A 13,639-nucleotide genomic window follows, 5' to 3' on the forward strand; every position below is an offset into this window, starting at 1 on the left:
GCACAGAGGGAAATCCCATCTAGATACCAGGAAACTTCTTTACCCCCTGTGAGGATGGTAAAATGTTACAGGAGCCCAGAGAGGCTGTGGCATCTCTGTCCTCCACAATACTCAGACCTGGCCTGGTCCCCTAAATGTCCCCCCACCCTCACAGTATTCAGGGATGCTCAGCAGCATCAGGAGCAGTGATGCTAAACCCAGCTACCAAGTTGACTCTACGGCAGGGATGCTTCTCATGGCAGCTGCATGCATACAGTGCCCAGGCAGAGCAAAGGGGTGTGGATGAGCTCCCTGGCATTGGGGTGACAGCCCTGACCCCCTCCAGAGTGGGATTTTTCCCTTACCCGGTGAGCTCCTGCAAAGCATGGGGCTGCAGCCACCAAGGAAGAGGAGGAGGAGGAGGGAAAGGGTGACTGGTCCCTTGGGTGACTGGGGAAGGAAGCTCGAGCTCCAACTCCAGCAGAGCAAACCTGCCCCAGGGGCTGGCTCAGGATGTGCAGAGGGGAAGCTGCAAATCTGGGTAAAGCTGCCTGGAGGGAGAGATGAAAGCACTCAGATCCCTCAGGATTAAGGAAGCACTTGGATATGGGGTGGTATGTAAAATGCCGGTGCTGGGAGGTACCCCTTGGGAGGCAGGATCCAGCCCAGGGAGGCTCAGGGAGCTCTCTGAAATCTTCTGCAATGGGGCCTTTGGCTCAGCTCCTGCCCCGGAGGACAGAGCAGGGGAGGCTTTGCCCCAAGCAGGGTGTCAGCAGGCTCCAGCCCGTGGGTGCCAGCCGGGGGCTGTGTGACTGTGCCCAAGGCACCCCGGAGGCACCCCTTGTCGCCCCAGGCCAGTTGCTGCAGGCACCTCCCTTCCCTCATGGGCCTGAAACGGCGATTTCCTGCGTCCCACCCCAGCAGCCTGCCGGGATTCAGCCAGCCCTGCTTCCCTCCCTGCTCCCTCCCACCCCATCCCTCCTCCCAACAGAAATCCCTGGCACAGGATTCGTTGCTGCAGCATTTGCTGCACAGCACGAGGTGCTGGCACCCCAAACCTCACTCACAAGACAATGCCCACAGCAGGACAGGGCAAGTCTGGCTGCCAGAAACCCCCCCTCTGTGGGATTTGTGGGTCTGGGACAGACACAAGCAGGATGATGGGTCTGTGCTCAGGCCAGGTCCCATTTCACCCATCTCCCACAAATACTGAAGCAAAACTGTGGGTGCCACACCATGTGCCTCAGTTTACCTAGTTCACACTGTGGTGAGCACACAGGCACTTTCAGGGTGTGGAAAAACAGCTCCCCTCTCCAGCACTGCTTCTCCTGTGGGCTGTCTCATGTCTGATTCCGCTCCTCCTTCCTGTCTTGGGACTTGTATGAGATGAAAGGAAGCCATAAGGGGTCCAGTGATGGAAAGAGGAGCTACCTCTTTGCCCCCATCCTGCCAGCATGTCCACCCTGCATCCTCTCCCCAGTGGGGCTGGGAGTCGCACTGTGCACAGACATGGGGACCAGCCAGGCAGAGCCCTCTCCCCATCCCAGGATGGGGGCAACTCAGCAGACCCCAACCTGGCCCCTCTCCAGGATCCTGTGGGACTGATGCTGAAGTATGGAGAGGTCTGGAGAGACATACAGCTGTGGGTGGGCCAGAACGGGCTGGAGACGGGGGAAAGCTGGGAAAGGACATTGCTTCGGGGGGATGGAGAGGAGAGGGTTGGGGAAGGAATGGGGTGCTGTGGTTTATGAAGGGAGGCAGAGGAAGTGGGGGCACCAGGCGTATTGGCTATAGGGGATATATTGTAAGCGTATTTTGAGGGGTTTTGCCCATCACGGCTGGAGGGCCCATGGCTCATGGGTGCCTGGGGCACAGGGAGCCCATGGCCCGCCGGCGGGGGAGGGCAGCGGGCAAGGTCCGGGGCGGGCTGCGGCGGGGCCGCCCCGAGGCGAGGCGGAGCCGACGGCCGCGCCCGGCGGGGATCGCGGCGGGGACGGAGCGGCCCCGAAGGATGAGGCGTGCGGAGGCAGGTGAGGGCGCGCCGGGCTCCCCGGGAAGGAGGGGAGAGCGCAGCCCCGGGGGTCGTTCGCTGCCCCCTGGGAGAGGCGGGACGTCGGGTGTGAGACAGCCCCGGGCTGGCGGGGAGCGGCGGCGGGGACCCGGGTGCCTTCCATGGGATGGGGCGGGGAGGGGAAGCGGGTTCAATCCAGTGTGGGCTGGAGAGAGGGGAGCGGGAGAGCCGGCCCCGCAGCGCGGTCACCCGTCCGTCCACTCTGCTGTCCCCGCAGGTGCTGGGCTGGGGACCGTGTCGCTGTGGGGCAGCCTCCTGCTCGCTGCCGGCCTTGCCCTCGACCCAGCACCGCAAAGCTGCAACTGCACGGAGCCCATGGACTTCCAGGCGTTCCGTGAAGCTCCACTCACCGAGAGCTGCTGCCTTAACTTCACCAGCTCCAACATCACACACCTGGACTGGGAAGCACTGGTAGGGGTGCGGGGGTTGCGAGAACTCTACCTCTCGCACTGCAGCATCACAGATATCAGCAATGCACAAGGAGTTCCCCCTGCCTTGGAGATCTTGCACTTAAGTCACAACCTGCTGGAAAGACTCCCTGGAAGCTTTCTGGAAGATGCCCCTAATTTGAAGGTCCTTTATCTGGACAGCAACCAGCTCCAGGAGCTGCCCAGGTCCTTCCTGAAAGCATCCACTCAGGTCCAGGAGGTCTACCTGGGCTTCAATGCCCTGACCTTCCTTCCCACCAGCCTCCTGAAGCCGTCTCTGCTCCATCTCCAGCTCTCCAACAATAGCTGGGACTGCAGCTGTGCTTTGCTCAGCACCCTGGAGGGTTGGCCCAGCCTGGCCGCTGAGGTTATCTGCCACACACCGGAGCGCTACCACGGTGTGGACCTCCAGAGCATCCCCAAGGATGAGCTGTGCCGCTCACTCAGCCTCAGCGCCCTCTTAATCTGCCTGCCCCCTCTCCTCATCCTCGCCATCGTCACCTGGTGCTTCTGCAGGCGGAAGAGAAAGACCAACTACAGCTTTCAGAGCAGGTCCCAGAGCCACCTGGCCACAGCAGAGAGGGGCAACGGACCAGTGCCTGCAGAGCCCCACCACTATGTCCCCTATGACCTGCCTGCTGCCCCCTCTGAGATTGAGAAGAAGGTGCTGCTGGGGAGCCAAGTCATGCTCCAGCCCTCTGTGGACCCTTTGGACAGCAGCAGGGACCTCTATGAGGAGGTGGAGATCCAGGTGGGATCTCCCAGCAGGTCTCAGATGCCAACCTATGAAGGGCAGCGGATTACAGGGCTGGGCAGGCAGCAGGACACCCCGTCCCCAAGGGCAGAGGAGCTGGGGGGCATTGAGCCAGAGGTGGACACTGTCAGTGTGAGCGAGGTCCTGAAGGACTCAGCTGACCGGGAGAAGATCTACATGAGTCAGTCAACCAACTATTACAACTTGGTACCTGGCATTGAGCTGGAGGACTCGGACAACATGGAGTATGAGAACATCGACCTGCACTGATGATGGGACTCAGGCTGTGTCTGGAACACAGCAGGATGGAAGAGGACAGGCAGTGGTGACAGCCAGCAGAGCAGAAGAGCCACGAGCTGTCCTGCCATGGCTTAACAGTGGCTGCTTGCAAAGCTGCACTTCAAATCCCCGTCACTTCCCCTGTGCTACCATGTGCACCCCTCGCTTGCCTTGTGCTACAGCTCAGCAAGGGGTCTGAGGATACAGCACAGGCTGGTGGTGTTTGGGGATTCACGGGCTGGCAGTGCCCAAGGAAGGACATGGAGAGGAGGTGGGGGTTGGTTTTGGGGTCGAGATGACAACATTGTGTGTGCCAGACCCACTGACAGACCCTCCATCCTCTTGCAGGAGCCAAATGGGATCTGGCATGGACTTATTGCTCCCCAGCCTGCAGAGAACAGGGTCTGGGAACATTAAATGGGGCTGGGGAGTGTCATGCATAGTTGGGTGCCCTGGCATGGCATAGAGAGCCTGGGGTTGCCCTGCCGGCTGCACACCACACATCCTGCTGTGTCCCGTGGGGGCTAGAAACAGCCGGTGCATGTGTGCTGCTGCATGCATGGGCATGCACGGACACGTGTGTGCAGGGACTGTGCGCAGTTAGCTGTGAGCGGGTGTGCAGGGTGCACATGCACACAGGGAGGCACTGGAGGGGGCCCCTTGCAGCATCCCCTGCTCAATGTGCTCCCAAGCCCTGTAGGATCCAGCTCTCAGTAAGAAATAAATCATTTTACTCCTGGCAGCGCGGCTCCATCCCTGTGTCAGTGTGGTTTGGGGTGGTGGGGAGCCATCTGATGGAGGGAAGTGCAGAGATGGGGGGCTTCGCTCCCACACCATCTACCTTCCCATGCCCTGTGTGATGCTCCAGTGTGGGTCTCATTCAGATGCCCCGGGGCCACTTTGCCAAGGTCGGGGAGCAGAGCTGGACCCTGGCTGAGGGCGAGCAGAGCCTCTGCCTTGAGCCGTGATTTACAGCCAGCTGGGGAAGGTGTCAGCCTGCTGTAAACGCTGCAGTTCCTGGCCAGGGCAGGGACTTGTGGGGCTCCTGGGAACGGAGCAAAGGCTGGGGATGCTGTAAATCACCCCCCTGCACAGGCACTCCCCAGCAAGTCTCACCCATGGGTGCTCCAGCCCTTCCCTTCCCTCAGGATGAGGGGGGATGCCAGTGCCCTTGAGCACCGTCACTCCTGCCCAGGGGTACGTTTCCCAGGCTGGAAGCCCCAGCAGCCACCCTGCACCGCTTTGCAGCAAGCCTGGGCCCGGGGCGGGCGCTGTGCCCGGGCAGGAAGGGAGGGAGCCGGGCAGGGCAGGACGCGGCGCTCCGGCCGGCAGAGGAAGCGGCGCTTCCTGCAGCGCACAGCGCGGCCTCCTGCAGCCCATGGTGGGACGAGCCACAGGCGCGGGCAGTGCTCAGCACCAGTGTGGGCTGGGGATGAGGATGGGATGGTTTCCCTGCGTGTCTCGCTGTCACTTATGGATGTTTACTGCTGGTTTATATCCCGCTGGAATTGTTCCCTTCCCACCCCTTCCCCAGCCCTGGGAAAGTGGCCCAGTGCCAGCCTTTAATATCCCTCCATCACTCCCTGTCACGTACTGCAGCCAGAGCATCCCGTGTGCCCTGGCTTGTGCCATTCCCAAGGGACTTGGAGGGACCAGGAGGTTCCTCAGTGCCATGCAGGACAGGCAGGACTCAGCCAGCCCTCCCCAGGGGCTGCAGCCTGGACCATATGGCTGCAGGCACTGCCTGTAGCTGACAGCGAGGACTTGAGCAGTGATGGGCACATTTTTCACCCATGCTCCAGACACTTCCTGCAGCCCTCCCTAGGTGCTGGCTCTGCCTGCACATCCCGGGGTCACATTCCCAGGGCAATGCAACCCTAAGTCCTTTCCTCTCGTCATGGAGCCTAAATTCAGCTGTCATGGCTGCAAAGCGGAATGACCCAGACCACCCCACTGAGTCCTGCCTCTGATGCCCCCAGCTCCCACTGCAATCTCCAGCCATAGCTGGTGTTAGGGAGGTGTGACCGACATGGAGTTCCCTGTTCCCTGCCTCTGACAACCCCAATCCATCATGGTCAGGGCTTGGCTGTGTGAGCCCATGCTGGGGTATTTAGAGGAAGAGGCACCAGCACTGGGTGCAGGCAGGTGTGGGAAGGGCAGGGTTGCTGTATGGGCGATCCTGCTGACGGGCCATAGAGCTTGGGGTGGGAGCAAGTGCATGTGCCCAGGCCCTGCAGCCTGGATAGTGTTGGGAACCCCAGTTCTCCTCAGTTTAGCCAGCAGCCACTGAGGAAAGGTGCGAGGTGCAGGGCTGAGCTGCGATGACCGTCTCCTACACACTGAAAGTTGCCAACTCCCGATTTGGAGGTTTCTCCAAGCTGCTCTTCCGCTGGAAGGGCAGCATCTACAAACTGCTGTACAAGGAGTTCATCGTCTTCGTGGTGCTGTACACCATGCTCAGCGTCGTCTACCGGTGAGCAGGGTTGGGGTGTCACTGCTGGTTGTGTCCCTCCATGCTGACCCACTGGGGTGTGCAGAGGTGCCCCACTGGTCATGGACTGTGGTCCCTGCAGGGAGGGGAAAAGCCCAAGGGATGTCCTCAGGGAGGATGGGATTGGGCAGGGGAGAGCAAGGAGAATGGGAATCAGGCAATGGCTTTTCATGGAGGTCCAAGGCAGCACCCCAGCCCCACCACTTGCCTCTGACCCCACTGCATGTCCCTGACCCCACTGCATGTCCCTGACCCTGCTCCATGTCCCTGACCCACTGTAATTCTCTCGCAGGCGGCTGCTGACTGAGGAGCAGAAGCACCTCTATACCAAAGTGGCTCAATATTGCAATCGCTCCACGGACCTCATTCCCATGTCGTTTGTCCTAGGTATGGGTCCCTCCCCTGATCGCAGGAGTTGGGCTCCCCTGCTCCCCCCACCCCGCTGCTGGTGGCTTAAGGCACATCCTAACCCCACACCAAAACGTCCCTTGGGCACCATCGGTTGGGGAATGTTGGAGCCTGGCACCCCAGGGATGGCACTGGGCTTCCAGACCCACCAACCACAGCTCCCTGGCCCAGGGGTGCCAGTGGGAGGCTGTGATTTCCTCTGGCATGCCCTGCACCCTCCTCCCTCTGCCCAGGAAAGGAACACCTTATCTACAATGCTGGAATCATAGAACGGTTTGGGTTGGAAAGAACCTTAAGATCATCCAGTTGTACTGGATGTACAACCCCCCTGACATGGGGAGGGATGCCTCGCACTAGACCATATCACCCAAGGCTCTGTCCAACCTGGCCTTGAACACTGCCCTGGCCTTGAACATATGCCCTGAGCCACCTGCACCCAAGACAGGGAAGAGCCAGGGACATCCCCACCTCCATCCATGGGAAGGGCAGCCCAGTGGGAAGCATGATGTGCGCTTTATCTCCTGGCCACAGATAAATCTGTCACTCCTGGAAACGTGGCAGCTCTCCTGGCATGGGCTCATCCTCACCTTGTCCCATTGCCTGGCCACTCCGAGCCCCATGTGCTCTGTCGGTGCAGGTTTTTATGTGACCCTGATCGTGAACCGGTGGTGGGCCCAGTACACCAGCATCCCCCTGCCTGACCAGCTCATGTGCGTCATCTCCAGCAACGTCCATGGCAAGGATGAGAGAGGCCGGATCCTGCGGCGCACCCTCATCCGCTACGCCAACCTGTCAGCAGTGCTCATCCTGCGCTCCGTCAGCATCAGGGTGCTCAAGCGCTTCCCCACCATGGACCACGTGGTGGAAGCAGGTGAGGACTTAAACCCTGGGGGTAATGCTTTGTAATGTGGGGTGAGGGTTGGGGTCCAAAGACGTGTCGCTGTCACCAGGAGGGTGTGCTGGGGATCCTTACAAGCATCCCTGACCTAAACAGACCCACACACAGGGTGGCATTCTTGCATGGATACTCAATACCAAAGAGCCCCATGTCCCCTCTGCCCAGAGCTGGCCTCCTCGTGCTTTAGTTTCACCTGGAAAAGCAAGTGTTCCCACTGGGGACAGTCCCCAAAAGGGCTTCCTCTCATTGACATGGGAGCCTCTTCACCACAGGTTTCATGACACAGGATGAGCACAAGAAGTTTGAGAGCCTCCACTCTGACTTCAACAAGTACTGGATCCCCTGCGTGTGGTTCACCAATCTGGCTGCCCAGGCCAGGCGGGATGGCCGCATCCGTGATGACGTGGCCCTCCGCCTGCTCATGGATGTGAGTTGGCACCAGGGATGTGGGAAGGACCAGGTTCTGTGGAGGGCTCACACAAAGGCCTGGCCACCCATCCTTGTCCTCTCTGCCCAGGAGCTGAATCTCTACCGGGCCAAGTGCAGCATGTTGTTCCATTACGACTGGATCAGCATCCCCCTGGTGTACACACAGGTGGGTACCCATGCACCCCATGGGAACCAGGAGATCAGATCCCAGCTCCTTCCACCTCACAATGGCAGAGGAGCCTCACAGCCTCCTTCCTCCACTCTGATGGGGGGCACTTTACTCCCCTATTGAATTGGGTGGCACAGCCACTGGTTCACAACCCTGAGGGATGTGCAGGAGCCCAGGTTTAGCCTTAAGCCCATGAGAGCATCAGTGACCAGCTGAGCTCTCATATCCTCACATCTCCTGTGCCAAGCATCCTGCTGGCTGTCACCCTCACCATGGCTGACCCTTGCTCCCTGCAGGTGGTCACCATCGCTGTCTACTCCTTCTTTGCCTTCTGCCTCATCGGACGGCAGTTCCTGGAGCCACTAGAGCCAGGGCAGGAGGGGGACCTGGACATGTACATCCCCCTCTCCACCCTCCTTCAGTTCTTCTTCTATGCTGGCTGGCTGAAGGTGAGACATGGACAGGCTTTACTTTATGGGTTGAGGTGGCCCTGAGCACCACATGTCATTGCTGGCTACCCCTAGGAACACATCCTTTGTCCCAGCCATTACACTGGGGCACCATGGAGCTCCAGATCTGCACATTTCATGTGCCTCATGGGTGGACCAAGGGATGGAGAGCACCATGGCAAGGAGTCCCTGTCCTTGCTGCCCTGGCCCCCTTCCTCCACAGGTTGCAGAGCAGATCATTAACCCCTTTGGAGAAGACGATGATGACTTTGAGACCAACAAGCTGATAGATAGGAACCTGCAGGTGGGTTCTGCCCCAGCTTACATTGTGTGTGGCTGCTGAAGTCAGGGCAAAGTGAGGTCCCTGCCCACAGGGACAGCTTCTGGCCACACAAGTCCTTGTCCAAAGTAAATCCCCAAGGCCGGAAGCAGGACTGCACCTTGTCCTTCCATCCCTGTCCCTCTGTGTATCTGCTCCCCATGGCTGAATCACCACCCCCAAGGGACACTCAGCAGCCTGGCACTGCTGCTCAGCCCCTCACTTCTGAAAACAGCATTCAGAAGAGGAAAACCCAAAATGCAGCCAAGAGATGGGCACGGAGCCTCTCTCACCGCTTGCAGAGCCCAGCCCTACCCCTGCCAGGTTGGCACCAGGAGCAGCATCTGCATTCCTCATGTCCTTGCAAAGCCCCCGCCCCCCCCCATCCCATGCCTTTGCTGTGCCCAGGTGTCCCTGCTCTCAGTGGATGACATGTACCAGAACCTGCCCCCGGCTGTGAAGGACAAATACTGGAACGAATCCACAGCTCAGCCCCCCTACACCACAGCCACAGCCGCTGAGACCTTGAAGCCCTCCTTCCTGGGCTCCACCTTTGACATGCGGTGAGTGAATGGGGATGAAGAAGAAGGGTGAGTGCTTCAGTGTGGCAACAGCACAAGCAGGTTGTCCCCCCCGGGCCCTATTAATTATAGCGATCAAACAGCAAACCCCCCCGGGAACACATTGCCTGGCCCCTGAGGATGCATTGGGTGAGGGATGTGTCACTGGGGCAGGGATGGGGCCTCCTGGGGCTGCTCCCTGCATTGGGATGGAGGCAGGGAGTGGTGCTGCGGAGGATGGCAGCCTGTGCCCATCATCCCGCAGCATGTGTGAGGACATGGAGCAGAGCCAGCCCATGGAGGCCTCTTCGGCTGTGCCGCGCATCCAGACACCTCTGCTCAGCCGCTTCTTCACTGCTGCATCCCCTGCCATCAGCATCAAACACTTGGGCCGGGGCCCTCGAAGTCACCCCCACCTGCAGCGGCCCCGGGTGGATGGTGGCTTCCCCTCCCCGCATCCCAGCCGTGCTGAGGACCCTGAGGCTGTGGCCTGCATCCAGGAGGAGATGGAGGATGAGAGCCGGGTCAGTGAGCCCACCATGGCTGGTGGTCACCTGGAGGGGAACTGGCCACTGGAAGACTCTGAAATACAGAGGAAGGGGCTGCCACTGGTCCAGGTGAAGGCACCGTCCACCGACAGCACTGGGGCTGACCAACAAGAGGCCTGGGAGCCCCAAGGCTGCCCCAGAAGCATCCCTTTTCCTGAGGCAGAATAGCTGCTCCCAACCCAAGGTACTCCTCAAACACCCCTTTCAGATTCCCTGTCCAGAAGCAGGACATTGCTACCCAGCCCTGAGCCAAGATGTGTCCCCAGGTTGATGGGAAATTCCTGGTGGGCTTGGGATAACAGCCTTCAACACTCACTGTTAGCCCCAAAACTCAGGATTCAGCCCATCTGGGTGATGATGTTCCCAGCTTGCTGGCCAGGCTCACTCCCTGCTCCCATGGCAGGGGATGGGGACAACCCACACCCCAAGCAAGGGATGGGATGAGGGCAATTAGTCTTGCAGAAAACCAACACCATGATGGATATGTCCCCTTAATGCTAATAAAGTTATTGCCAGCCTCAGCTTTGAGTTTCTTCCTTGTTGGTACAAGTCACCCCCATCAGTGAGACTGCAGGGACACCACATTTATCCACAAAGTGGGTGAACTGGATTTTATCCATTTTACTTTTGTATTTAATGTGCTTATATTTATGCACATTTTTCTGGGCCACAAAGGGCACAGCCCCAAGGGCTGACAGCAGTGATGGCTGTGGGGTATTAGACCAAGTGATACTGTCAGAAAAAACCCAGATTGATGCTTTCAGCCCCTGTAAAAGTATTCCTGCACTCACAAACATGTGTTTCTCCTGAGAATATCAGCAGAGCTGTTAAAGGATTCCCTTTCCTGTAAGCCTCCCTTTCCAAAAGCCACTTTTCCTTTAAAGCTCCCATCTTCCCACAGCAAACCAGCCTCAATGTTCTTTTGCTACCCTCAAGGCTACTGCTGGATTAGTTAAAGGGTAACCACAAGGTTATTTTCTGGGTCAGACCATGTCCTGTGAAAATACCCCCAAGTTAATACTGCGTGGAGCTGAGAGAGCCACTCAGCAGCAAGGAGCAGCACTCAGGATGACGAGTGACTTCACCTGGGTTACGCTGCTGGTTGTTCATTGCAGAATTCAGCCCTCACAGGTATTTGCAGAAGTGGGTAAGGTCCTTAGGTCAGGCTTTGTCACCTCATAAACCCAGCCAGACTAAAGCTGTGCTTTTAACCCCAGCCCATCTCTTCCTGGCTCAGTGCATGGCAGGTTTGCCTCCTCCCAGGAGGGTAAATCCCTGTACACATCCATGGGGCTGTGCCAATGCCAGACCAGAAGCCATACATCCTGTGGTCAAGCCACACAGCCTGTGCCACCATGGGAGCCAGCTGCCACCATCCCATTCCCATGTCACATCTACAGCACAGCAGAAGCCGGCAATAGGTGCTGCTTTCATCCACACAGGTTCCTGCCCTTGGCAGCTGTGTTTTTCAGAGCAATAACTTCATAAGCAGTGTGCACTGATGAATTAGCCATAATCCTGCTCATCAGGAGACAGGTTTACAGCTCCTGCACTGACACGGAGCCGGCACTTGCTCCGTAAGCATTGGTTTCTCCATCTGTACAAAGTCCTGCAGAAACACCCTGAATCCTGTTTGCATTCTATGGAGGGGAGAGAAGAAACACTCAGAGGAAACGGCCGTGACACATCCCCCTTAAGCGCCCTTTATCGCCTCTGCCCCACCTCTCTGGAAAGCAGGCGTTGCTGGAGAGCAGGGAAAGTTTACCCCAGATCACTATGGAGAAGGAATGTGGTTGTGCAAACTTCCCACCCAGCCCAGGTCCTGCTGCCAGCACTCCAAAGACATTGCTGGGCATGGCTCTGCTGTCAGTGCCCACAGCAGCACAGACCCAAGCCACAACATGTGCCCACTACGGCATAACCATGCTGCTGTGGCCACCCAAGAAACAGGTACTGTTTGCTGGTGAGGTTGGTTTGTGTCTCCATCTTCAGCCCAGACCCACCCTCGGCTTCCTGCCAGCAAGACAGGATGAACCCATGCTGCTAGGGACACCTCAGCTCGCCAGCACCTCCTGCTGCCACACACAGCAGCTGGGGCAGAAAAACATGGGTAAAACTTCCAAAAAATACCAAGCACAAGCTCTTTGTGGGGCAGACAGTCAGCATTTCAAGACACTAGAGACATGGGCTCACCATGGGACAGACTGCTGCATCTTGCACTTGGGCCACAACCCCATACAATGTTCCAGGTTTGGGAAAAGAGTGGCTGGGAAGCTGCCTGCTAGGAAAGGATTTGGGGGTGCTGATGGATGGCTGCTGAACATGAGCCAGCTTGAGCCCAGGCAGCCAAGAAGTCCAACAGCATCCTGGCCTGCATCACCAATAGTATGGCCAGCAGGGTCAAGGCAGTGGATCGTTCTGCTTTACTTTGCATTGGTGAGGCCACACCTCGAATCCTGTGTTAAGTTCTGGGTCCCTTGCTACAAGAGACATGGAGGTGCTGGAGCGGGTCCAGAGAAAGGAAACAAAGCTGGTGAAGGGTCTGGAGCACGAGTCTGACAAGGAGCAGCTGAGGGAATTGGGGTTGTTTAGTCTGGAAAAGGCTCAGAGGGAACCTTACCGCTCCCAACTACTCAAAAGGAAGATGGAGAGGAGGTGACTGGTCTCTTCTCCTAAGTAACAAGTGATAGGACAAGAGGTAACAGTCTCGAGTTGCACCAGGGAAGATTTAGACTGGACATTAGGAAAAATTTCTTCACCAAAAGAGCAATCAGGCATTAGAAGAGGCTGCCCAGCAAGGTGGTGCAATCACCATCCCTGGAAGTGTTCAAAAACCGTGTAGATGAGGCCCTCAGTGACATGGTTTAGGGGTGGACTTGGCAATCCTAAGGTAATCACTGAGCTTGATCTTAAAGGTCTTTTCCAACCTAATTGATTCTATGATTTCAGAACTGAAAATGGTGAAGCTGGGGCTGCAGGCAGCCTGCCTTACACCAGAACATTCCTACAGATAATTAAGGCTTCTGTAACATACAAGTAGTGCGAAGCATGCAATGCGCACACTCAGCAGGCTTAAGATGTGTGAGCCTGCCCTTTCCCTGCAGCCCCAGGATCAGCCTTTTAGATGGGCTTCCAAATTCACCCTGATACCTGCACAAATTATTTCCCAATTAGATGCAGGACTCCATCCTGCCAGGTTTAGTTAAGGACATCAATTCCAAGGAATAACACTGCAGGCACCAAACATCCAGAAAAGCTTTTGTTTATCACTGCTTTCCAATCCCAACACAAGTGACAGGGCAGAAAGCTGGAGGTTGTACCCAGCCTTCGAAAGGGACAGACCATGGCGAGAGCCTGGCCCTTCTGCTAGAAGGAGTTTCTCTTGCACTGCAATGAGACCAAGGAGGTCAGGGAAAGGCCAGTTGGTCACTGAGCAGTGCAGCAAGTGTGGTTAAAAGACCCTTCCCTCCTGAGGCAGCAGGGCCCGTTCCCCCACTGACCCTACTCCAAAACCCCAAGCATGGCACGCGCTGACCTACGCAACAGGAAAAGCGTAGGTACACATGCCCAGCCAGGCCCTGGCAGTGCCCTATGGACATTTACACCTTCCTCCTGCTTGCAGGTTTCCAGTAAGGGAAATCCTCTACTTGGTGGAGTCTGACAACTCTTCCACTCCCACTTGGTCCATGAAGTCACTGTCCTAGAACCCAGGGAAATGTTTCAGTAGAGAGCATGCAGGGTCAGGGCTCGCCTGAAGACACACAGGTGCTCAGGGATTCCAGGGGAGATCCTTCTTCTTTCCATTTTACAGGCAAGAGGAGCTACACAAGCCCCCTTCACTATGCGCTAACAAATGA

The 13,639-nt window shown here is 57.6% G+C and overlaps 1 protein-coding gene across 1 annotated transcript; it reads left to right on the top strand.

Moving 5' to 3' along the window:
• Positions 1-5,832: 5,832 nt before the first annotated feature.
• Positions 5,833-9,950, top strand: BEST4 (bestrophin 4; the record flags this gene model as incomplete). The annotated part of the gene is made up of 9 exons (XM_080623252.1): positions 5,833-5,984; positions 6,295-6,389; positions 7,048-7,281; positions 7,581-7,735; positions 7,826-7,903; positions 8,203-8,355; positions 8,579-8,659; positions 9,083-9,237; positions 9,500-9,950. 9 exons carry the CDS (start codon positions 5,833-5,835, stop codon positions 9,948-9,950), a joined length of 1,554 nt encoding a protein of 517 aa, XP_080479378.1.
• Positions 9,951-13,639: the final 3,689 nt, after the last annotated feature.

This window comes from Psittacula echo (genome assembly GCF_963264785.1).
Source record: "Psittacula echo genome assembly, chromosome: 7".
NCBI lineage: Eukaryota > Metazoa > Chordata > Aves > Psittaciformes > Psittacidae > Psittacula > Psittacula echo.